General features: G+C 40.1%; 1 protein-coding gene across 2 annotated transcripts; it reads left to right on the top strand.

The window, feature by feature from the left end:
- Positions 1 to 339: 339 nt before the first annotated feature.
- Positions 340 to 27584, top strand: LOC110981604 (ubiquitin-conjugating enzyme E2 R1-like). Of its 2 annotated transcripts, none has more exons than XM_022239298.2 (5): positions 340 to 731; positions 20276 to 20362; positions 22535 to 22632; positions 23152 to 23286; positions 24082 to 27584. In XM_022239298.2, exons 1-5 carry the CDS (start codon positions 555 to 557, stop codon positions 24308 to 24310), a joined length of 726 nt encoding a protein of 241 aa, XP_022094990.1. In that variant the 5' UTR covers positions 340 to 554; the 3' UTR covers positions 24311 to 27584. The 2 variants fall into 2 exon arrangements, with proteins under 2 accessions (XP_022094990.1, XP_022094979.1); XM_022239287.2 differs by having other exon boundaries at positions 22532 to 22632.
- The last annotated feature ends 158 nt before the right edge of the window (positions 27585 to 27742 follow it).

The raw sequence follows: 27742 nt of genomic DNA, 5'->3' as shown, positions 1-27742 counted from the left end.
TCCAAATTCGGGCTAGAAAAAAGTAGTAGAAACGTTAGCCTCGATCATGGGAGTAAGCCTCGTGAGACCTGAGAGCTACCTTGGCTATCTGCCATATAGCTTGTCGAGCCTTGATAAGATTGTAAATGCATGGCGTCAAAAAGCCCCTATTTTTGCCGCTGGTTTGAAGTGCTTCTCTACTTTTGACGTTTAATTGTCCTTGTATCCTGCATCTGCTTTTAAGCATTAAATTTTTTTCGTTAAGCGTGCATTCGGGGCCCTCGTGCTCTGTCCGATAAGGTTTTCGGCCTTGATCGGTCATTTCCGGACATCCTTTCTATGACGTCATACCTACTTTCGCCATTGCAACAACATACACACGGGCACTCTGATCATCAGTGCACTGTACAGTCAGTAACAGCTAGCAGTCCATAGATACAGTAGTGCACGGCATACAGTACATTGTACGTACACACAAGAAACTGAAGCTGAATTTTCTGGTATCACGAAAGTATCCAATTGGACCTTTTTTTGTGTTGAAAAACGGTAGGCAAAAAATCTTCAAGACGGTGGAGATGGCCACAACACCACCGTCTGCTGCCTTGCGGGCGCTGAGTTTAGAACTGAGGAAAATTAACGATGAACCCGTGGAAGGTTTCAAAGTAACTCTTCCAAATGAGGCGAATCTCTTCGAGTGGGAAGTGGCGATCTTTGGACCACCGGAAACGCTCTACGAAGGGGGTTATTTTAAGGTATTTTAAACACATTTAATGCTAGGCCTAGTTCGATTTGCATGTGTTTGTGGTTGAGGAAAATTTTTCCTATTTCATGTCCACATGACAGTGGTGTCAATGTCAGTAACGATGGTCTTTAATTTCAGGCTTAGGCCTAGTCCGAGTAGCTTGGATCGAACAAATCACCTTTTTTAACATTTGCCATGATTTGGAAATGGGCCTGACTATGTCCAAATGTTTAAAAAGGCGATTTTAAGGGTCAAAGTTACTCGGACTAGCTTAAGCCTACCGGTATATTGTACTCAAAAATCCACTAAGGCTACAATCCTGGACAAATCTTGTTGGAACAGGCCTCCCCCTCGCCCCCTGTCAATGTTGTTTCTCATCGGGTAAGCTGGGCTTAATCTTGGTCCAATAAATGACCGCAACATTGAATGGAGGAGAGGGGGATCTTTTCACCGCCCTTTCCACAAGGTGTTCCAACTATTTTGTCCAGGATTGTAGCCTACATGTAATTGCACTGAAACGGTCATCACAGTACATAGGAGTGCTTTCATATTAATTACTGTCAACACACCGTCAACATGCAAGGGACCGTCAGCAGACCGTCCACACAGTGTCAACACTTCCAAAACACATTAAAAATCAAAAGAAGCAGTACTCGACTGTAAAATGTTTGCCGAAAAGATATTTTGGCTAAACCTCCACAGGTTTTGATTTGGCCTAATCGCCTCCTTTGAACCAGCGTTCAGAAGTCAGCAGCCATGTTGCCTCTGGGACAACTGGGACCGCAGCATTATGCCAGAGGGGTGTTGATATTATGTGATAAAGAAACAATGCTTTTTCCGTTAAAGTTCTATATTTTTCATTAGATTGAATAATTGTCCCCTCTGTATTTTAACAATAACTGTGTTGAATAAAATCTGTGATGTTGAAATAAATAAAATCTATGATTGATTTTTACTCTCTTTTAAAGTATTTAATTTACAGCATATCCACACCAAATGGTACAGTCTAAGCTCCTCATAAGGAGGCAAGATGGTGGCAGACAGCTACATGTACGTTGCTAGGGATCATTTCTTTCGTGTAAAAACAACACTCCATTTTGTAAATTGATTTGTGACCTCCAACTTTTGGAGAGTCTCTTTCAGCCCAAGTATTATGCTTCCATGCCTCTTTTGTACAGTTTGTAGATTGAACTTGTATATTTGGGAAGTTGATGCTGAGTTGACGTTACTATAGTGTGTTGATGGTGTGTTGACGGTAATTAGTAAGACCCTAGGAGTGTGCTGGTGTGGTAGGGAGAGATGATTGGGAAGAATTCCATGTGCATGTATGAACGTTACTCATTGGGGATCGTGAATTTGATGACCCCCCCAAGTTTTTGTCATTTTAATCGGTGCAAAACTGGTCATTCCCCCCAGAAACTTAAGGCAGCACTGTCTGAACTGCCCTGACAATTTTTTTTGAAATTTCACGTTGCAAATTGTGAGAAAACATGACTTTCCAACTGATAAACCAGCCATACAAATTTGACTCCACCATGTGTCATGTGTTAACACCCATAGTTTCCCCTCATAATTTCCCTCAAAATTCAAAACCCTGCCCTGTTTTCACAACATCAACCCTACAGTTATTGAGCATGATGTCATAGTCATCTCCCGAGGGGAATCCAAAAGTCAAAATGCAGGTCTCCCTTCTGTTATAGGAACAGGGTCCCCAAATTCACAGTCCCCCACTCATTTTCTCTGCAGTAATTTTCATCCATCAGAAAGTGGTAATGTGTCCCAATTAGTCAGACGAAGTTGGGAAAATAATGAATCATTTAGGCCGACATGTCCCTGTAGGCCCACTTAGAGAACACCTGGAAGTTTTCAGACCAGTCTCAGTAATCATTATGTTCATTGTTACAAGTAGCAGCGGCGGAACAATTTTCAAAGGAGGAGGGGCAGTTGTGAGATGATCAGGTATCAGTCATTAACCCTAATCCCCTAGGCTTGTTTTGCTAGGGAACCTCCTCAGTCCTTGAGAATCCTCCAATTTGGGTGGGGAACAAATTGGATTCTCTCTCAATCCTCCAAAACGGCCCAAAAGATTTTGGAGGACTGAGGAGGGTTAAAGGTTAAAAGGCCAATCCATTAAGCCCCACCCCATTATAAGCCCTGCAAAAAGTGGGGGGAGGCATGTTTCCAAAGTTGAAAAAGAAAAGGGGGGGGGTTGCATAGGCCAGGGCCTGCCCTATGGTGTCAGGTGATGTCTTGGTATAGAACTCTTTCCAGATGACCATTTCGTACTCAGTAATACTTTTCAAATATTTTCAAATCTGTTATTTATCACAGAGTTCCTTGTCTCCTTGCATAGAGTATAAACTGCATACACGTGCACGTGTTCATACTGTATGTTAATATGTTCATTTCATGATGTTAGGACCGTAAGTTTCTTTTTGATCGCTCGGTTGTTCCTGTCTTGATTTACAGTTTTGATTACCTGACACTGGGAGTTGAACCTGTTGAAAAAGAAAAGTACATACGTGTTCATATACAGTGTGTACATGTAATACCGGTACTGTACTGTATGTACATGTACATGTACTGTATGAACACAGCTCGTTCCCCATCTGATAGGGAAAAAAGGACAAAACAGAGCAGTGGATGCACATGTATGTGGCTGGTTCTTGGTCCATATACGTGTACACCAGTACATGTACTTCTGCTTTTGCTTTGCTACAGGTGTTGAACTTTGCAGTAGCTGTTTTGGTGACTTAAAATCTAAATAATAAAAAATTAATAAGAACACTCACAATGGTTCTCAAACGTGGGCCCTCATTTCATCTCAGGGGACAGATCTTGTACTGCATGCCTTAATTAACCACTCGGCCATGCAATCGCTTGATCACGAAGAGTGAATTTATATGTAGTTACTACATGTATATTGATCAGATTCAGTTCAGTGTTTGCATTTAAAAAAAATAAATAAATGCAACAGCAGCGAAATGTACATGTATGTACACAAAATTTGCAATTGTAATTGCAGTAGTAAACAAAATTTCAGTTGGTTAGCTAGATTCACAACTCAAAAGTTGAGGGCTTTTCTCTATCTATTGACTTGGGACTGGCAATTGTGACCCACTTCTGCACGAGCAACACGTACCGTACGTTATAGTTACACGTACACATGCATGCATGTACATGTATCATGCATGATATTATGGAAGTGGATTGATAGCACATGGTATCCTTCCAAGATGTAATCTTTGCTTAATATCAATAATTGATGCATGGTAGTAAAAAAAACCTGTCAAGGCAAAACGTGCACATGCAGTAAAAAGTGGTCTGTACTGTAATCAGTATTTCAAAGCCGTAATCATTCTACTTAGTCCAACCGCCCCAATTTTCAAGTTTCATTAAAATTATAAAAAACAAAGGTTCTGCTTTTATTTTAAGGGATTTTAGAGAGGATATGGTCTTCTACTGTATTCATATGGTACATGTACACGTACTAGTAGCTTCTCCCATCAATTCAGGAAATCACTTGATTTTTACATGTACAATGTACATGTATGTCATCAGATGCGTGCAGTAATTAAATTCAGAATTACCCATGCTCAAAAAGAGATTTTTCGGACAAAGATCTTCCTTTTGATATCATTGCAGTTTGAAAAATCTTACTGGTGCTGTTAAATGAAGGCATCATTCAGTTTGATCTTGGTGATATCCTGATACAGGAAGGCTTACGTTATTATTATTATTGTTATTATGACTGGTTTATTAAAAAACTGGCAAAAACCAGCCCAAGGGCTGAATTATAGCACAGTCTTACATGTACAATAATTACAAAAAGGCAACAGTGAGATACATGTAAACAATGTAAGACAACGTGTAAGCTAATGCATCAATATGCTCATGTACTGTACTGTATTATGCTGTGATTATTCAGTAATAATGGCTACATCTGTAATTCAAACATGTGTAATAAGATCCAATAGCAGTTGAAAATTTTATACACGTTTCATTTTTAAAAGATTTTTGTTCAGCCGAGCCATGAACAAACAATTTTTTTTGCCTACTGTTCAGTGCCCAATTTCATGGTGCTGCTTATCGCAAGTGAAAAATCGGTGCTTACCGTAGCAGACAATTCTGTGCTCACGGTGAACGTACATGCATTTCGCGGGTTAGCGAGGAATTGTGGTTTGTGTATATGCGTACATCCCTCAACTAAGGATTCTGTGCTTAATGGGTTAGAGCAGAATTTTTCTGCTACATGTCGTGCGGTTAGCGCAGAATGCAGACTGGAAGTGCAGAATTCTGCGGTAAGCAGCTCCGTGAAATTGGGCTCAGTTTTTTTGAACGACCCTCTTGTAGGGACCACTAAAAAAATCCATGCAGTAGGGTTAGGTTATATAATGTCGGCGAATACTGTTTTACAGTGTATACATACCGGTATGTACATGTACACAGTACACGAATGTCTACAGATGTTAGAGCTAGTCATGCATGGTAACAGAAAGTCGTTTATTGCCCCCAGCACTGATGTTGTATACATGTCCATGTGCCTCCTCTTGATATTGATCTATGTTTCTTTTTACTTTATTAAGCCCCCACCCCCTCCCCAGTGTTTCTACTGATTCTGTATGCAGCTACGGTACAGCTACATGTAAATAAGATAACAGCAAAGGTTGAGTGGCTTTTGTTTCAAGTAAAATGAAGTCCAGGTACATGTCCAGGTACATGTACGTGTATTTGTGCACATTAAATACATGTAAGTCAGCTGAACACAATTTTTTTTCTCTCTTTTTGTTCTAATCTCACATTTCCCCCAAATTGAAGGGTCACTCACTGGTAACTTTTTCTTGGCCTTTAGTAGGCTACTCGTACATGTACTTATCAAATGTACATGTACAGTACATGTAAATGTACATGTACCAGTAGCACACATGCAGATTTGAGATATTTGGCCCAATGATTTTTATCTTGCCCTTGTGTCCAGTGAACTGGAGCCGTTCAACTTCACTAATCAGAACCCAGAAAAATGGAATATTGTGGTGTACCGTACATACACATATTTAGCACTCAGTGCGATGTTCTGGATGTGCGGAGAAGTTGATAGATTTTGAAACAGTCCAGTTTCAATTTCTGCTCTCTTCAGCTTGCCAGTGGCATCCATGTTCACATTTTCCTGTACCGTCTTATTACATTTGCCCAATGCTGGCACAACTTCGGTTCATGCACTAAAACCGGTATATGTGCATGTACATATAGTTACCTTTGAAGAAATTTTCACAGTGATAGAACTCATAATTTGTTGTTTGGGTAATACAGCATGAGGACACAACTGCACCAAAACAGTGAAACTTTTTGAGTAAGCTACAAAATTAACTGGTGCTAGTAAATCCAATATTTTACGTACACCTGTAGGAGTACAATATAGGAATGACAGCAACAGCTTGTTTAATACAGACTCAAGGTTTTGCTGGGCATCTTAAGAAAATATTTTTGAAGAAAATACCGTAAAGAGAAATCCAAACAATTCTTCCCAAATGATCAGGTAGTTTTGTGTACAGAACTCTGCTGACCGCATTCATATTACAAGTACCGATACAAGCATGGAGGAAGGAAGACACCTACCGTAGCCCAGGTTGGACACCATTCTTCCTTTTCATTACGTCGTACGGTCAGGGAGTCCATCCGGGCTAGAAATCACCATGATACAAGACACCTTGCTTACATGTACTGGTTGTTTAGAATTCACAGATGAAGTGCATACACCCACAGGGTACCTGGTACGAGTACCGATACCTTGGTCCAAAATGCACATTGTACATGTACATGTATGTGTACATTGTATATACAGGTACATGTACACTCAATACATAATGGGTTCCAAACTGTGACACCAATGTGAGCATTGGTTTTACATGTACAGTGTACCATTGAGGAATAGGTTTTACCAAAGAGAAAGGACACACAGGGCTCATACCGTACTGGTACATGTACCGGTATGTACATGTACATAATATGTATACTAGTCCAGTACACACTGCATGTGCATGTATACATGTACATGCATGTATTTACATGTACAATGTACAGTATGTACTTTACATTGTACATGTACATGTACATGTATGTACTGAACAGTCTGTTCAGTTTGACTACAATGTAGCGGTACATGCACAGTCATGTCTGGACAAATCACGTATGGCTGACAATGCTATTTCATGTGATGATTTGATGTTGAGCAAGAACATTGTGTGGTGCAAACACAAGGAGCAATATGTGCTGGTGCATGTGCAGAGCAGCACGTCCTTTCACTTCTTTACCTGACAGTGCAATTCTTGCACTCTTTTAGATGCTGGGTCAAATACGCGTAACATGAATTGTACCAGTAAATCAAGCATGGTGAAACAACTCCATTAATAAAACAACAGTCAAGTGTTGTACATGTTGGATCAGGAAAGAGTAGGTACTGTAGTGAGTGGTGGATGGCAGCACTGTTTCCTTCTCTCCTTGTCTCCTCCCTGCATGCAAGTACATGTACAGTACATTATACATGTATGTATTTGATCTGTGTGGGTGTGTGTGTGGGGGGGGATTGTTAGATTCATTCATGCAGCAACTTTTAGTTGGCTGGTAAATCAGCCTGGCAATCAGATTGAGAAAGGAAGGAAGAGAACATACATGTACATGTTGACTCACGACTGAACGTTTGTCGTTTGTTTTTACTTCTGAATTTGCAATCTTAGCAGTTAAAATGCAAAGAAAGGTCCACTGGTACAACTTAAGGCACATGTACATGTACATGCACATTAGAACACTGTACATCATTGGCGTATACATTCTGTACATACATTTAAAATTCTAAATACTGCTGAATCATCTCCAGAACCAGATCATATTTCAGTGGATTGAGGTGGGGAAAATAATCAATGCATGCTTTCAGAATGGAAGAGTCAGATTATGTGGATATCATATTGCACGTCTTAGGAAAGAGCTTATGGCACACATTTACATTTCCCCCTCCCACCTGTACTCCCAAAACACCCTGCTCAGTTTGTGTGATGAGAAATTTTAAAGTTAATTTTGGTTTTAAAATTTTGGTTTATAAGCATGGGTACGTACATGTACATGTACAATGTACATGTACCGGTATATAATACCGTACATGTATTTTGGAGAGCTGGCAACATACATGTACATGTTTTTAATAGAGCCTGAAAGTAAAAGGTCATGCGGCAAGTCTCCCGAATCTTTGTGTAGCCCACGTATGGAATTTTAGTTTTACAGTATGGTACATTGGGTCGCCCTATCACATTCTCTATTTTTTCCTCATTGGAACAACATTTGTACCCTAAGAAGCACACACAATGTTATCTTTGTGCTCTTCGTGTAACCTTGTGGAAAAATTATCTCAAGATGCATAAAAAGATTTATACATGTGTATTGTGTACAATCTTTAACTGGGACATCCAGCATTATTGTACAAGTCTGGGTGTAGCAGTGTCTTTGTGTGCACATGTTTGCGTATCTTCATTTGCATACGGGTGCACTGAGTTGTTTGAGTTCGTATTTCAGATTTTCAAAAATGAAAGGTCAGTTTTTGGTATGATGCTCTGTCGGGTTGGGTTTGTTTAGGGGTTTCTGTGCCCCATTGTACTGCCACAGTGTAACTGTGAAAGCTTGATCATTAGTCAAATCTGAAACCGTATAAAGGGAATTTCACGTTAGTGCTGTCTGCGCATATCTGCATCGAAACCGAGGCTCTCTGTGTTGAACTTCATCGCGCGTGCCCGCGGAGTCGACACAGTACATGCAGTATCCAGTTCATAAGTGTGACACCACTTCAGTTCCAACCACGCCCACTCCCAGTGCAGATACACGACCATAGCAGGTACGTTAGTTCGCGGTAAATTGCCCAATGCTTTCTTTTGATTTTACATGTCGAGTCATCCTGAAAGACTTTTCCACCTAAATTTGCAGCCTGAAAAGTCTGAATTTAACATACCTTTATGAATTTTGTGACTTGACTCGTTGCTTTCAATCGTCTGAACGTATTAAGACAGAATTGAAGCTGACACATACAGCCTCATTTTCGAACGCAGAAATATGCAGATCGATGCTAAAAGCATCGAATTGGGATTCCTCTATGGAAAGACTTGAGCTTTTCTGCCTGATTAAAGAAACCTGGAATTATTTTCAACGTGTTTTTGGACACAACAAAATTTTTGAAATATTTATTGCCAACTGAAGCATGAAAATTTGTGCTATTTTCAGGAAGGGTGTTCCAGAATTTTGAAGAACGTTTTGGGCGATAAAATGAAGAAAAATGTAACTGGATGCCTACTATTTTCAGCTTAGAATGGAGCATGAGCAGGCCTTTCAATGGGATCCGATGAGTTCTTGGCACAGTGCCATTAGAATTGGGTCAAGATTTCAGAATCAAAGGCAACGTGAATGTCTGGGGCAGTCAACTTCATCTACCGGTGTCGATGAACTACAAGAAGCTTGGAACGGCACAGCCTGAATCACACCAGCCGGCTGCTACTGTATGTCAGCCACTGGCTTGAGGACAAGGGGGGGACAATACCAGCCAAGGAGAGAGTGCTTTAGTAGTGCAGGACTTTTTGTGGGGATGATGATGCAATTGAGATGGCTCATTTACGCTTGGAACCGACTGTCCAGCCGCGCTTGAATCACAAGTGTTTGATGCGGGGCCCCGGGAGGGGGGACCACTCTACATTGCATCATTCATTAGTCATACTGGCCATTATGCATGAATGGTTTACTTGAGGTTTGCTGCAAAATATATTTTTTTTAATGAAATTGTGATGCATGCACATGTATGTGTACATGTATGTACTTTCACTGCAGCATTATACACTTCCTCACACTAAAGTGAGAAAGCTATGCATTCCTCTGTGATTTTTGTCATAAATACCTTATTAATATTTCATTGCTGTTTATATGTAGGTGTTGGGTACATGTAGCTGACCATGATCTGACTAAGCTTTGCCGCCGAGATACATGTACAGTTGATTACTTGGCGGCTGACAAATAAAAGTAATACTCGTACATGTATGCTACCGGTAGTTTACTCTTGTCACATACCGGTATACCGGTACCTGATGTGTACATGTACAATCTCTATTTGACTGAAATTGAATGGCTATACCCTAAAAGAGCTAGGAGTTTTTTTTTTACATCTTAAGAGCTCGGCTGTCTTGCACCTGATACCGGTATACCAATGAAGACCAATGGAGTTACATGTAAGTCTGATATGCTTTGTTTTTGTTGTTAGTCATTTGCACACTTTGAGCTCACTTGTCTTGGAAAACTGGATGTTTTACAAATCAGCGTGAAAATAACTAGACATTTTTGGAAAACTACTTTTCGAAACGGCACAGGAAAAACTTAGCTGTGATGATCTTAGAAAAAGTATGGGGGGGGCAGCTTCATATTCGTTTAGGGTTAATGAGGAATTACAATAATGAGCCAGTTCAGTATTCCAAGAGCCCATGCCCAGTACAAGGTTATCCATGAACAGCTGCATGTGCGTGCAATAGTCTGTCCTACATGTACATGTATAAGCCCAGTCATATGCTGATTCAAGCAGGTGCTTTGTCCCTTGAAGACCTTGGATTTTTGAAATACATGTACCAAAGTGGAGAGTTACAGTGAAGGTGAGGTTTAGCCACTTGTGTTGTCAGATGCCCAACCCTTCAAAATTTGGAAATCATGGTTGAATCTACACTACATGTGTGTTGAAGTTACATCGTTTACGTACACGTACATGTACTTGCCGAGTACCTACATGTAGGGTTGCCATAGCAACTCCAAAGGCATTTGTGCACTTTTGAAACTTTGTGCAAAGTAAAAGATGTGTTTCTCTGCTTCTTTGTTGCATTGTTGGTCTCAATCTTGTCTTGTTACTCCATACAGTGAACAGCCAATACCTGTTCATTGTCATGTATGTACATTTACGTGTACGTGCATAGGAACAGCTGATACAGTGACCTCTGAACCCAGTGTTTTCGTTTTCATGTTTGTTACTAGGAAAACAAGTCGTACCATTTTTGTTTAGATACATGTAAACGTTTGATAATGAGTAGCCTTTATCACCCAAATTAAATTTCAGGCATCAAATTGCTGAGTGAATTTTGAGGAATTGTGCTGTGTGTCAATGTACATGTACATTGTACACAGACTTACACAGGCTGTTGCACATGTTCATATATCCGTTAGCGGTATAAATGTACATTGTACCGTATACGTACGTAAGCCTACTGCACATGTACATGTAATGAATTTAATTATTCCATTGGTTGCAGTAACCACAAATCATCTGGTAATGTATTCATGTTCATGCACATTTACAGAGGAGGGGTGGGGCACGGTGCATGTACTTCTATACTACCCTAGGTAGCGAACTGCAGAACCGTACATGTACCGTTCGGTACCAATACATGTACTCAGTACAATAGGAACTGAAGTACAACAGCATGCACTTTTCTTTAACACATAAATTGTGTTACCTGAATTGAAGATTTTCTCTTAATTCAACTCAAAAAACATCAAGGGTGCAAGGGTACTGTATTTTGGAAATAAGAGAGGATTATATACCTGAAGAGCCAATGATTTTCCGTTTCAAAAACTTTTTTTTCCATTTTGCCAAATTCGGAATTCCACCTCAGAAATTAAATTCCGTTTCATACCTTAGTTATACTAGTAGCATGAAAAAGGAGAGCAAGTTTTAAACTACATGTATACATAACCATACTCCTCCCCCAAAAGGTTTTGACACTTACGAGTGACATGTATGTGTCCAACTATGCGCTAGAGTCTTGCTGGAACTATGCATTCTGGTCTGGAAAGTCGAGTCTGTTCTATGACATCACATTTTTGCCAAGATTTGTCTGCTGCCCTAATAGACCGATTTTGATAATTTTTTGGGAAGAGCCCAGGCGGAGACTGAAAAAAGCATGCAGAAAAATGCCAATTTTTTTCTGATTTAGTGACACACTGGTAGAAGAGGGGCTAATCTACATGTACATGTACTTCATTGTATATAAAACAGTTGAAAACTACCGGTATCATATACATGTACATGTAATGTCAATTTAACCCTACATGGTCCATCCCCTTTAAATTTGTACATGTACATAGTACAGTGAAGTCATACAGTACTGGAAGGTTTTGCATGCAACAGTCATTGATCACAATACATGTACATTAATGTTGGACATCATTCCGCCATTTTATTTGGCAGTGGTGCGACAAAATTCAGAAAGTTAACACTAAATCCGAGCCTTAAAATGCATGTTTGTGACTGAAAACTTGCTCTTCATCGAACACTTCCGAGGACCCATTCAGCTGTGGTACCTGTACACCAAGCTTACTATTCGTAGGTTTCATTTAATTAAAGAAATATGTAATTAGTCTTCCATTTTGCTGCAGTGGTTTGATCATTTTGCCATGCCATACTAGCCTTGTCTCAAGGCGTCTATGTGGATTCACAGACTGAATTCCTCATGTGCGCAATAAGTGTATGAGTACATTGTATGCACCTCGATTTCATTGCTAGTATGGTGCAGGAGTGAACAGCCAATGTGTACTGTACTGCGCCTCTGCGCTGTGGTGGCCGCCGCTGCAAGCATTTTAAAAGGGTTGGGTAGGCATTTATTTATAGTACTTTGCAGAAAGTTTTCTTTACTTCTTAAGCCATTCTTAGTGGGGAATTTTGCAAGTTCCATTTCAAGCCTAGCAGTGGATTCCTTTTCCAAGTGTTAATTCTGCGAATTCCGTCCATTTTCCCCGAACTTGGGAAATCATTGGCTCTAATAATGTGTAGAAAAAGATCAGGAAAATTGTACATATACCGGTATGTGGCCCTTTTCCTCTGGTTAAGGTATACCGGTACATGTACACATAGGCCAACACTTTGTCTTTCACTCTTTGTGAGAGCAGGAGTGTTAACGCTCACATTATCCAATAGCTGCATGTACATGTACTGTACTGTTGTCCTGTTTGGAATACATGTAGTTTGCAGAAACTTGTTTTAGCTTTGTTGACATTGTGACTCACTGGGTTTGTTGACATGAGTCAACAAGGAAATGGGCGATTCATTTGCCTTTTTTCCCTTTGTGTGTTGTTGGGTCCATGCTTTCAGTGATATACTGGTGTACATGTACTTGTACGTGTACATACACATGCACACACTTAGGCTACCCGGGAGTAGGAAAAAACTTGTTTTCAATTTCATGTAGGCCTACATGTACACGTACATGTTTAGAACCATTCACAAATAGTAGCTACATGTACGTACATGTACTTTTATATGGGGTTGTGAATCACACTGTATGTGTGAATGTTGGTGGTGCAGAAATATCAAAGCATATTACATATTTTCATGACTGAAGTCATTTTGACTGAGTTGTAATAAACACACAAATGTATTCAAGGAAAAAAAATAGTACCGGTATTCAGCACTGCATGTGGACATTGTGTGGGTGAATTGACTTTGCGAACATGTTCTTTTTGCTGAGGATAGTATCACATGTAAAACAAAGCCTGTCTTTTAATTTATTAACAGCAAAGTACTAAGAAACTGTGTTCATCTGCATAGACTTTTTTGCTGATACCCCCGGTACATGCACATGAATTATAAGTTTTAAAACTTTTGCATCCCCAAAAGAAAAAATAAATTCCATTTTTTGGTCTCTCGATCGTATGGTTAGTTGAAGTACCGGTACCAGGTACATGTACCTGTTCTAGTCATGGAGCTTGTGCGATATGTATTTTGGAATTTGTCAGTTCACAGGTATCAAATCAATCCATTCTCAGTATGTGGTTTACTGGTTTATACAGGGTTGCATGCCCATATAAGGCCAGAGAGCTTGCCGAGGCCTAACCAGATTACAGGTATGAGCAAATTAAGACCTGACTTGGATCCATGTTGTTTGAACTGATAGTAAACCACAAACCATGGATGTGCCTGAAAGCATCTAATAATCAGTTAACAAAATTTGCTGGACCTTGATAGGAGTGTGCCTACTGTACATGTAACATACTAGTACATGTACATGTACAAGACAATTGTGTTTTTCCCAAATTCCCATCGGGAGTATTATTGACATACACTGTACATGTACATGCATGCAGTACAGTGTGCGTACATGTACATGTACATGTACTGATACATGTGCATGTGTACATGTACATAGAGTATGGTATGCCCAGTTACCTTTACTAGGGCTTACATGTACATGATGTGTGCACATATACATGTGGGTACATGTACATTGTACATTGTGCACATCTACATGTATGTACGGTAATTTTCGGAATATAAGGCGCGGCTTATACGTTGATTTTGCCCGTGAAAATGGTCGGAGCGGCTTGTAATCCGGGCAGCTTTTATGCTGAGCTTTGCAGAATAAACTTGAGATTCATGTGTAGAAACACTAATCTGTTTTTGACAAAGTTTGCATCCTTTGGGAATGAAAAATCGCTCGTTCCCTGGAAACATCGTAGGCCTAGATCAAAACAGAAAGGTGGAACCGGCCTGAAAGAATCGGGGCACAACCTTCATGACCTTACCGTGAAAGATGCGGTAGTCATGTTCAATACCACGCACAGCCGGCGGTCAGGCAGCTGAAAGCTCTTTTCATTGGTGACCGTGCAAAGCCATAGATCTGACCAAAGATCGTATAGGGCCAAGATCGAATAGCCTTCTGCGCTATACGATCTTTGGATTTGACACTAGTAGTACATGTAGCAGGCAACCAACTACCAGTCACACAACCGGAACCGTGGACCGTAAGTATCTGTCAAACACCACGCAAATCGCTGTGGTGCGTCAGATCGTTCTTCCTGTCGTCTGTTGTGTTTATTGCTTGTGAAACTTTCACGTCTGCCACATCTATAAGAATTTTGTCCTTCTTTATGCAACCATTTTTGTGATTTTTTAGTACCTTATAACGTTCTCCTGGTAATCCACTTGCTGGGAGAAACATTTTTTCTGCATTTACCTAGTCGTGGGAATTTTTATCATTCCGCCGCCCTCGCCTCTAGAGTGTGCGCGGGAGAGATGGGCGGACAAAAGATTTATCTGGGTTAGCGTACAGGTCACAAATGCCTTGTTGATTAATAATAAACAATGGAGCATCTGGCGATATTTTTACTTTGACGTACAGGCACAAGAGTCACAACGTTATTTCAGCCTTTTTTTGAAGTTACAAAGGGCCTTTTTGGAGAAGTGCGGTCGAATAAGCCTCGCCGAACTCGCAATGCTCCCTTCACACATGAACTAGCCTTACGTGCGGAAGGGCCGATTTTGTCGAGCTGTTGCGTTAGTCTTTCATGTTGCAACGATCTACCGACGTACGTGATGTTGTGCCTTATACATGGTGCATAGTGTGCCTTATACGCTAAGCTTTGAATCTTAATCTGAAGATTTTTGAGTCCTGCGCCTTATAATCCGGGCGCCTTATTTTCCGAAAATTACGGTACATGTATATGTACAAAATGTAGTGTGCTCATGCATGCATAGTCGTAGAACGTCACTTGTGTATTGTACGCAAATTTACAAGTATGTACATGTACAAGTACATAGAGTACATCATATATATCATGTACAGTACATGTATTATACTGGTACATGTATGTCCTTTTTTTTTTCACATACATGTACCGTACTGCCATATGTACCAACCTGTACCCACTGTTCGAACAATGTAAACAACAGCTAACAATGTTTCTGTGCATGTAGATTTACCGGTACTTTACATGTATTATGGTATGAGGCTGCTGTACCATACATTTACATGTACACATGAACCATGAGGTAGAAGCATTCTGAGAACAATGGGAGGTATACAAAGCAAGAAACTCATGGTACTACTCGGTAGTACATGTAGACATGCACTGGTACATGGACATGGACCTGTTAAAATTGTACATGTACTGTACATGTACATGTATATTATCTACATACATAGTACATGTACCTGTGTATTCTTGTGCTCTTTATTTACATGTAAGCCTAGCTGGCCAGATGTGAACTTGCCGTTCTGCTCGAATGCAGTGACATAAATTCTACTTGTCAAAATGTGGAAATAAACTGGAAAATACGGGAATTTCTTGGCCTGTTATGTACTACATGTAAATGATGACATTCAATCCTGAAAATGAAGCTTCATATCATAGAATAGAATAGATGCATGAACATGTACATGTACACATACTGTATACATGTACATGTATGTACATGTACATGAAGCTAGATCATTTGTCAATTTGACCTGTTCTCCAAACTGGTCCATAATTCCTTTCTCCCAGTGGTGGTACATGTAAGTGTATCACAGGTTTTGTCACATTATTTATTAGATCAGCATGCATATACCTGTATACAGTGCATGGGTGTCTGCATACCAAAGGCATTAGAAGTCTTTGTCTCCTCCAATACTGCCCTAGTGGGTATACCACCCACATGCATGACATGAAGAATATATGCCATACTGTGGTTTGCCACGAATGGTTACAGAGTAGCATGGGTCATATAGAGGCTGGTGGTTGTTTCATACATTTGTATACAAACAAGATCAAAAGATGTGAAAATTGGCAGCTTGATGGAATCTCTTCATTACAAGTCATGCATTCAATTTTTTTTTTATAACCCTCACGAAAAGCAGCTGAGGAAATACATGTAAGTTGTAACTCTGTGTATCATTTTGCTTGAATTATGCGTGAATAAAGGCAAAGCATTGATGGGGGGGTTGGAAGTTGTTGAAATACAAGACATACATGTACATGTACAGGTAGATATCCAAGGAAAGTTTCGGAAAAATCAAATCTTCACACAATTTTTTTTGACGCGGTAAGTGTACTATGAGACATTGCTTTGCGTAGTGCAACCCTGTCAGCTTGCGATTTATTGCCAATGTACCGGTACATGACCAAAAGTACCAAAACAGTGTGGAAGTTGTGTACATGTTCATGTACATGTACAGTACTACATGTACTCATGATACGCTTGTGCACATTGTAGCTAGCACAGTGTTTCTGTTAAGAATGCATGTTCTAGTAGTAGAGGCCCACAGGGTACAGGCTACAGGTATACATGTACATCTAACATGTGACCCGCTCTGTAAAAACGGGTATTAACTCGCGCAGTGCCAAAACATGTAATAGCCTGTTCTATTTGGAGAGGGCAAAATTTCTTCAGAAATGTGATTTTGTGTTTTTTTCCTTTAATAGCTTCTATGATATTTACGGTATCTTTACAGAATTTGTGACTACAACCATGGATACTGATGAATAAAAAAGTGCTTTTATTGAATCTGAAAATGTGCCGGAACGCAGCGCACTAGGGGGGGTCATTCATACATGTATATCAAGTTGTAGCTTTTGATGTACAGAATCCAGCCATATCAAAAACTCATAACTTGAATCTGGCGACTGATATTACTACTCATTTTTCTAGAGCTGGTCACATATACATGTATGTACTGTACAGGGCAGGAATTTCGTTCTTGAAGAGGCAAGGCAATCTCTCATTTGTAAATGGCACTTGTATTAGAAAATCAACTTGTCTATGGGGACATTTGGGCAAAGACCAGGGCCACCAAGGCAATTGCCTCTGATGCCTCTATGTCTGTACATGTACATGTACGGTACATGTATATTCACACGACGATTTCTCTAAAAATGAATCAACTGATTACCTGGAATTTGTGTAGACTACAGTGTGTTTCAGTACTTATTCTTTCAGTTTCACAGCATACATGTACTAGTATTGCAAGTTGGTTCAAGGACGTGCATAGAGCACATGGTTGATGGGCATGCTTGTACACGTACATGTACCGGTGCATTGATGCACATTGTTCTTTAAGTGTGTCAAATATAGATGTAAATGACCAATAAGGTAGATTTCGTAGCCAATAACTGCAAAACTGAATCAGAAAAATAAAGGTGCATGATTAAGTAATACATTTATATTCATTAAATTGATTTTCTCCTTTATTAGCCTATAATTAATCATGCACAATTTGTATTGTTATTTGGCTCAAACATTGCAATTAAAGTCTGCAGATGTCACAACTTTGCACCGGCTTGCCAGGGATACTGTAATCGAAATGGTCCAGATAACTTTGACCTCATGTAGGCCACACAAAGGCTTCCCGCATAAAAGCACATACTGTACATGTACACTGTATTGTGTATCACAGATGCGGAGTGTGTATCACGGGGTATGTTCCCAGGTGTAAGAAATGTGCAAGGTGTTCACATGGCCTGTGACACCATGCACGTGTTTGCGCCCAGCTACAGGGTACATGTACCGTGTACCGGTACATGCACACATACTGGTCTGGTTACATTTTTCACAAGGTTTTGCAACCGTATATCTTTAGTTTTTTTCAATCCATATGCACAAACCCTTACTCCTGTACAGCATTTTTGGCATGAAAATTCCACAGTGTACTGGTACCTTTTCATTAGGCCTGACAACAAAATTTTCTGTTTGTTGTATGTACAGTACATGTAACATCCTATTGATGTACATGTATACTGGTAGCTACATATACATGTACATTGTACATGTATGAAAAACAAGGGCATTCATTAGGCTGGTACTTGTACCCCCATACATGTACATACCGGTATATGTACACATGTAGGCCTACATGTACAGTACATACGGGTATATTTTCACAAACGGCGGTGTGTGGAACTGAACATGCGTACATACATGTATGTTTGCACTGCGAAGTTGCAAAATTTGGACACGTATGGTTTGACTCTTGGGAATTTTTCTGCAAATGCTTCAATACCGGTACATGTATTGTCACATTAACACTGTGTGTTAATAATTCATGTAGCTGTATGTTTATTTATTTTTAATGTGAGGCCGACCTTGCCTACACGTACATTTATGCCATTTGAGATACGCTGCAAAATATTACGCTCCTAAACAAAGGGACCTGCATGTACTTCCAATCCCACAGGGATCGTCCTTCCACAGATGACCATCCCACAGCTGATAGCACAGTGTAAGCCTTCCATTCTGTAGGGATACAGGTAGTGGACACCCATGTGGCCATAATCAACATGCCCTGTCCATGATCTCATTATGCATTGTCCACTCCCCAGCCCAGCCTTATCTACATGTACCTCCAAGTTGTGATGATTCACTCCCCATGGTCATCTTGCAATCAGTAGGATTTTATCGGTCTTCCATGACTAGACATCAGCACATTAGAAATACCTATTGTCTATATTTTCTGTGTATTATTCTGTTGATTATTATCGAGAGGCCTTTAAGCCTATCCACTGATACTGGTGGGTTTGCAATACATGTAAATAGTCAAATTGGTGGGCTTAGGGTTGAGTTCAAGTTGAGTCACAAGGCTTACATGTACATGTAAGTCACTGCTCCCGCATGCACAGTCAATTATGAAATCATAATTATTTTATTTGCATGGTTATTTCTCAGTTGTTCACAAAGACAATCAGCCACTGGTTAATGTGCAAGTTCTTATTGCACATAATATATCGGGTCACATAGGAAACCTTGCTACCACGTGTGGGTATCAAGCCTGAATTGCATTTTGAAATTCAAGCTTTGGATTTGGTGTTTTAACCCTAACAGTTCTGCATAAAATTTGGCATGCAGTACTCAGTACTACAAAACACTAAGCAGTAGTCTGAGCATGAAGTACCTAGCGCTACAAATTACTACTTCTGGCTAGGGCACCCTCCATTGTTACTCTACAGAGAACAATAAAGTCGCGCATTCATACATGTAGTGCCACAGCACTGTATGGTAGATTGTCTTATCTATTGTATTTTATGGCTTCAGAGAACAAAAAAGATCATGTCCTCTTACAAGCGCGAGCACTGAGTACTACATTTTACTACTAAGTAGTACTTTGTAGTATTCAGGGCCGTTAGGATTAAGTGAAAAATCTAATAAATCTCATATAGGATTAAAGTTCTGGCTGGTCGGGTATGGTACATGTGTATAACATGTACATGTATGTCCTGAAAAGACTAGAAATCTGAAAGAGGTATACATGCGCATATGCATGTATGCATTGGTCATTTTATGATGGCCATGAGGCTGCGTACCAGCATGTTAAATTGCTGGGTGTTTTGGACCGTTCTTTGTTGAGATTGAATTGGAAATTTCGACACCAATAATGCTGCGGTTAATGAAGCATGCATATTTACATATTAAATAAAGCAAACATGTGTACATGTATGTGTGTACATGTAGTGTTTATTTTGCTTACGAGCATAAAGGCGCTTGTGTGTAATCGATGGTTTGCTGTAAATAATGAGAGAGAAACTTGCCTTTCATTGTACATGTAGACTTGTCCCACTGGCATGGTTTGTGTAAATCCACGTGTGTTGATTCCCTGAATGAAACTGTTACATGTACATGTATGTTTCTGTATTATTTGTACCATGATGCCAGTGGAAAAGGTTGGCCTGACTTCTTGTGTTCCATCATCAGTAATTACTTTTCCTTTTTTTCCCTCCTTTCTTTCTCCGTTTTTTATCATGCAGGCACAAATGAAGTTTCCACACGACTATCCGTATTCACCTCCAACCTTCAAGTTCCTCTCAAAAATGTGGCATCCCAACATATATGATGTAAGTACACACCTAACGCCCATCAGGTGTAGCCCCTGCTGTTATTGTCTCCCTTGAGAAAAGCACGCAGATGATTGAAATGTTGTTTTTGTCATTTTTCCCCCTTTTTTTCTGTTGTATTTTTATTCCTAACAGCCGAGCATGTCATTTGGCTCACAGGACTCAGTACTTGACAAAATACCGTACTGCGTAGTAGTCTGAGCCTGAAGGACCTAGTGCTACCGTACAAATTACTACTTCTGGTTAGGGCACTTCAATTGTTACTTGTACAGAGAACAATAAAGTTATGCAATCATAGTGCCAGAGCACTGTATGGTACATTGTCTTGTCTATTGTATTTTACATGTGGTTTCAGAGAACAATAAGGTCATGTCCTCCTACAAGCAACAGTGCTGTATACTACTCCCTACATTTTACTACTAAGTAGTAATTTTTAGTATGACGTACTGTTAGGGTTAATGAGCTGTTATTATGATGTATATTATGTCAGCCACTAGCAATTACTGTGCACAGGGGCATTAATTAAGGAACACATACCGGCGCAGGGCCTGATTGAAAGACGTCAGAATACCATGTAACCACATGGTTTCCCTTACTTTGGCCTCAGTTGATGTGAGCATTTGTTCGCAACTGTACATTGTACATGTACATTGGACGTACATGTACCAGTACACCGGACAGTGACGCTTATTTTCATGTCAAAAAACCTTGATTCTAGTATCAAATTATTGCCAAATGGTCACCACTTTCGCCATACTTGGTTGTCGTTATCATGCTGAATCATCTCTGTGTTTTTTTCTCGTACATGTACACATTACATGTACATGTACCGGTATGTTGTGCCATTTATAAAGCTTTGAAGGCTTGCCCCCTACATGTACATGTACCTAAATACTGTGCGCGGCATCATGGGCTTTGCCTGCGCCAATGGTGGAGACATGTTGGGCCATGTACCGGTAGGACAGCGAGAGCATTCTATAGAATGGCCTACACAGTACATGTACATGTAAATGCTATTTTTATACATGTGCCTGTAATCTGTATGTGTTCATTGTATGCACGGTACATTCATACTAAGAACAGTGCATATACATGTACATGTTCATGTTGTAGCTTAGTGACAACGGCTGCAATAATTGTCACTTCGTGACTTCAGAATACTCGTTGCCGGCTTAGAATTCTGAGACAAGTTTAACCGTGTACATGCACATGTATGTGAATGCTAGAATGACAAGTTTTCTTCTTGTACACGTGTGCACGTTATAATGCATTTTACTAGGATTATTTGTTAAGATGGGGTCGGGACAATAAATTGTCAAATTTCAACCTATCTCGCCACAATTTTGCCCCTTAGATTTGAAGAAGTAATATTTGCAATGACTTGTATTTAATAAGACTCTATAAAATTCTGTAATTAATTAATTAATTAATTAATTTGTAAAACTGTATGTGAAATTTGAGGCTCGCTTTGGGGTGAATACCTTTACAAATGCTCCAAAGAAAGAGATACTGTTTATATCCAAGTTTTGGAATATGTTTTTATATAAATCATATGTACCAATAACTTTACCGATTCACTTTTAAATGCCAATCAGATCACACTTATTTATTTATTTACTTATCTGCTCATGGAGTCTTACTGTAGTAGGCCCTTGTGCAATTTTTGCTTTGTGAATGTATTTACCGGTACAAAGCTGTTTAAACCTTGATGTGTGAGCTAGCCAATTCAGGCTAGTTGAGATGGAGCCAAGTTTGTCATCCCTCAGGAAGGATAACGTAATTCTGTAACATGATGAGTGCACTGTGATGACATGGTGCCCTGGTCCCGGGGCTATAATTCATGTGCATGTACGGGGTATTTGTGCACATGTCTGTACGATGATTGTTAAACAGTGAGTGTGGACAATTCAGTGCAGATAGGAAGCATCAGCATTAGGAAGCATTATAGGAAAGGAGCACTGACAGGGACGATTTTTCGGAAATTGTGTGCATTCCAAGCAAAGTGCCATCAGTAACAAGACATTGCTTGTATGCATATGGAGTGTTATCAGCCTTTGTTGTGTGATCTGTTTCCAACACAGTGAGTTATTGTGCTGTGAATATTCTGTTTTCCCCCCCCCCTCTTTTCAACCCGTGCTTAATCTCATTTGTTTCCTTCCTGGTCAACAGCAGACTGGTGACGTATGCATATCAATCCTACACCCGCCGGTGGACGACCCACAGAGCGGAGAGCTGCCCTCGGAAAGATGGAACCCCACACAGAGCGTCAGGTAAGGCATTGAGACATGCACTCTAGGATATCTTAATTAAAATAGTGGGAAACTTCAAGAGATTGAGCTGTTGAGTTCAGTTGATTGTGCCAACCCTTGCCATCTTTGCCCGGACTCGAGCAACAGTGCAGTTCACATAACAGATTGGGTGAACATTGTGTAAATAATTAAGCCTCATTCCTAGAAGGTTTTTCCCTTTCCAGAAAACAGTTTTAGTGGCATGTTTGGGTTTGGGTTATTGGGAGCAGAAGGAAGAGAAACAGTCAAGAAAGCCATTGACAAAAATTTAGGTTTAAAAAGTGTGCACAGTACCAGAAAAAAATTGGTATTTTCACGAAGTTTTCCTAACTTCTGGTACAGGATGACATTAGGAATGTTTGCATTGGGTAGGTAACTTAAGCATACCTGTGTTTGCATGTGCAATGATGTGATCAGGTCAAACAAATTAGCTGTCAGTTGCCAAGGCAATGATAGTCCACTAACTACCCCTTAATCATGTTTATGCTTTTTTGGCTGCAGAACAATCCTGCTAAGTGTCATCTCACTCCTGAACGAGCCCAACACATTCTCTCCTGCCAACGTTGATGCCTCCGTCATGTACAGAAAGTGGAAGGAATCCAAGGGAAAAGACTCGGAATACGCCAAGATAATCCAGTGAGTATGATGGGGTGGTGCACATCAACGGACCACGTCCTCAATAACGGCAGCGGTGGTTTATTAAGGGGTCGTAGGTTTGGAGCTGTAACAGCTGAGGGCGCTGTTCTGAGACAGACGACTTTGTATTGAGCTCTGATATCAATTCCAAACTTTAGCAGTGGGAACCAACAAATAAGATTCTGCAGCTTTTAGCCTCATTTTTTTTTCTTAGCAATTTGGTCTCTGCTCAGGGAGTTAGATTGAAGCCTTTTCTCAGTACGTTCAGTATTTGGAGACTCATTAGTCAGAGTCCTTATTGAATGAGTTTTTTAATGAGGGCCATCTCAGATCTAGGTCGTGATTAGTTTAACTTGAGCCTTACCAGTCAGAAAAAGTAATATTCATCAAAGTAAACATTATTCAAACGTACTAATTTTCATAATTTGTCTTCCCTGTTAGGAAGCTTTTCAGGAAAATGTAGAACCAGTAATGTCTGTAAATAACTTCTCTCCTGCGTAGGATTATTGGTGACTTTTTCTTTAATGTAAGTGCTATTAAGTGATTTGTCCAATCCAAGTGAAATTCGAATTTGATTTCTTCCTTGGTAACCTCTTAGAGTGGCTCTTTCAGCCCTGTAATGGGCAGATCCTAGCATTCTTGGAAAAGGGTAAGGTACACGTAGTTGGAAGTTGCAGCCAATTTTTCCCCAAGGTAGGAAAAGCACCTGCTATGATTCACAACAGTGAAGAGGCAGTTGTCCCCTTAACCCAGTTTTCAACTCTTTTGTGACGGCCCCCTCTCCCCTGTAATCAGGAAGCAAGTCCAGAGGACGAAAGCTGATGCGGAAAAGGATGGCGTGGTGGTGCCCACGACCCTGCAGGACTACTGTATCAAGACCAAGACACAGACACCCTCGCACAGCTCCCAGGACCTGACCGACTTCTATGAGGATGACGACTACGACGGAGACTACGACGAGGAAGAGGAGGAGGAGGAGTGTTACTATGATGACGAGGATGACTCAGGAAATGGGGAATCATGATGATGTTACAGGCTGGAAAAGGCCGTGAACTCTTTGTATAAATTACTAGCTTTTGGGAAACTTTATTTTCTTTTTCCTTTTAAATTTTTTTCAATTTTTTTGGAAGGGGGGATGGGGGGGTGGGTGGGATTATTTTTTGTTATGGTGAAACACTCCACTGTTTTGATTACTTGTTCTTGCCTTGCTGTGTTACCTTTAAAGTTTTTGCTTTTCAAACTTTGGAGAGGTTACCTTGAGCAAATTTGGGTGCGCACTAATGATGACTGTTCATAGACAAGACTACCTCAGGTTTTTGTCATGCACTGTCATTCTTTCAGCAGTAGTAGTCTGCAGTTGGGTACCCAACTTTGCTCCTTCGCTGGCATAGGTTGAACAGTGACCGTGTCCTGTTGGGAAGTTGTGACCTTTCGCCGGAGCATGGTGTTAAAGGTCATGTTCGTAAATGTTCCAGATATAACCTCTGTCCAATATTTGATGCGCTACACCTGTGAAGGTCATACACTGAGCAGGACAAGTATCTCCTTGCTGCTGCTGGAGCAAGTTGAACATAATAAGCTTACCCGGTGGATAATTCAGTATTGCACCTGTGCACATCACGGTTGCTGATTTCTGCTGTGGAAAAAAAAAACCGCAGGAATAACCTTGAACAAGTCGATGGGGACCTTAACAAAAGTGTTTGAGCTCCTGAGAATATTTTGTCAATTTCAGTGGCAACCTCTGTTGCTTTGTGCGCATACGATGAATGGGTTATCCTAAAGTTGAAATAGTCCTGTGTGCTGATGAAGTATGACTGTATTTACTGCAGTGCATGGTGGGATAGAATAGGGGTTGTCCTATGTCATAGCAGGAGAAAAACCACCTGTAAGAGTTAATTTGATCAGAAGGCAGTGAAGGTGCAAACTTGCAGTTTCCAGTTGTTCAAGATAACTCTGGGAAATTTATAACAGTGATTGTTTACACACAGCACCTGCCCTTTTGAAACAGAAATAATCGTTTCATATGCTTGGGACAGCAGAGTATACACTGGTGACCCCGCATTCTATCCCACCAATGTACTATGGAAAACACAGTGATACGTCATCAGTACCTAGAGCTGTCGGCAAACTGTTGATGTGTGCATGCGCACCGGGGAAAGTGACCAACCGTCTTCTGACAGTAGTCTGCGGAGTTGATTACAAGTGACCGTTGGGCACCTTTGTTCTTGTATCTAGCAAAAGGAACAGCAAGGCAAGGACAGAAAAGGACAACAGTGGATATTTTCACCATTGTGTTGTTACTTCAGTGGTTCATTCTGTTTGTTTCTTTTTTTTTTGGTGGGAGGGAGGCATGGGAATCTGAAACCGAACTTGTGCTTTTACTGCGAATCAGCAGACGCGATTGAATCAGCACTAATTCAGCACTGTCAACCTGATCTATCCGGAGCTGTGTTCTCTGCAGGATTGCGGACGAATCTATCACCCTGTGGATTGTCACAGAGAAATTTTTAATTAACACCAAGTGTAACCCCTTGGCATTTTTTGTGAGGAATCCTGCAAAATTCAACCTCTTTCTGTAAGCTGTACTGCAGTTTGCATTGTCCTTCAAAAGAACCTGTTAAGTCCCATGTGAACTAACGGCATCTTGCATCACAGAATCTTAAATATGTATTACATATGAGGATGAGGTTGAACATTGGAGGATGGGGTTGGTTAGGGCTGCTAAATGCGGGAAGATCACACAATACAACAGAAAGTGTTGAAGAGGAATCTCGCCAAGTTTGGCGTGAATCTCTGAAACTCGTGTCAATCCCATTTAGAGATCATTACTTAGAATTATAATTCCCCCTAGAGAAAAAAAACTATGTTGGTCATCAGCTGGGTTTTCTCCCCCCCTACATTTTTTTCTGGTGTGTTTTATTTGTAATATACCTCATCATTTTTCTGTTTTCTGCATTTCCTAATTGTTATGAGTTCAGATTCCAGTCAGTATGATTAAAAGATACACAATAAAAGGAATGGAAGTCATCTTCGACTTTTATCACTGATAGCATCGTTGTGGATACATTTTTGTACTAAACCTTTAAAGATACGGAAAAAAAGTTACTGCTCTAATTATGCAAGCTGAAGCTAATTTCTTCATGCATTATCCTGCATTATGAGAACTGCAAATGAGAATTTTGTTTGAATTTCTTTTTGTGCTTCGCCAAGACAATTTTCAAGAGAGAGATGATTCCCATGCAGGATGATGTGTTCATTGACGTACAGATGTATTCAAATCTCTGTCTTGAATGGACATGTGTTGCCTTTGACATCGTGTACCCATGATGCATTGCATTATTCTGCACCTTTCAGTGGGAAAAGGACCATTGATTTGTTGCAAGGAGGAGTAAGTTGATTATTTGTGTACAAAAGAAAAAAAGGAGTATGGGGTTGTTGGCAGATGTTGGTATGTTGTCAAGTGAACATGGAAACTTAACTTAAAGAACAGGGAGGGGGGTGATATCTGATGTTCATGTTTTTTGAAGTTTTTATCGTGCAGTTGGTCAGTTTTTATACTGTAGAACATTTGAGTGTTTATGTACTGTTAATGGTGGATGAGAGCGTTGGCAAAACACATTTGGAGCCTGTTTCATCGTCAGAACCGAAATTAATTTTTTCCCCTGAAAGAACATAGAGCAACAAGCTAGGAATGATATTTTTTTGGGTATTTGGGAGTAACATTTGTGACTTTGTTCTGTGCTGTTCTGTAAGTAGGTCCTATCCTGCAAAAAATTGAATAAAAAGTGGATAAATCTCTTATTTCCATCATTTTCATTTTATTAATGTCAAATTGAGCAAGCAAATATTGCACATCCAATACCAATCAGCTCGAAGGCACTAATCTACCAATTGACAGCTCTGAATTATTCATTTAATGTGTAAAACCCTGAAATGTGTGACTACTCACTTAATTTACAATTTTCCCAGCTCTTCAAATTGGCAATGAGTGTCAGCTTGCGATTTTTATGTATGCCTGTAGCTTAACATGTTTCGCTGTCCCAACTGTTTTTGAAACTTTTGGGCATATTTTTCTCGGCAACTTTTTTAACTACAACCAAATGTTTAAAATTCTTTTGGAAAACACACATTCTAGGTTGACATTTTAGTACAAAGCTCTTTGTAACCTTTCCTACTTTTTTGTCTCTGTTGTTACCTAAATTATTTAGCTTTCTACATACATGTACACTACACTGTACAAGTAGTCAGATAGGTACGTGGGACTAGTGATAGAGTCAATAAATGTAAAGCCAAACCAAGTTTTTTGTAAACTGGGTTATTTTGCGTCAAGTTTCCAACTTGTCCGTGATGATTTCTGTTTGTGTTTAAGTTCAAACATAAGCCCATCACTGGAGATTTTGGAGCCAGCCGTCTCTTTGGACTTTATGAGAATGCTGGCTGGGTCTGTTATTATCTG

This window comes from Acanthaster planci, linkage group LG05 (genome assembly GCF_054643075.1).
Source record: "Acanthaster planci isolate LZ-2023a linkage group LG05, COTS_SCS, whole genome shotgun sequence".
Classification (NCBI taxonomy): domain Eukaryota; kingdom Metazoa; phylum Echinodermata; class Asteroidea; order Valvatida; family Acanthasteridae; genus Acanthaster; species Acanthaster planci.
Note: the sequence above shows the minus strand (reverse complement) of the source record. Positions and strands in the feature narration are given on the sequence as shown.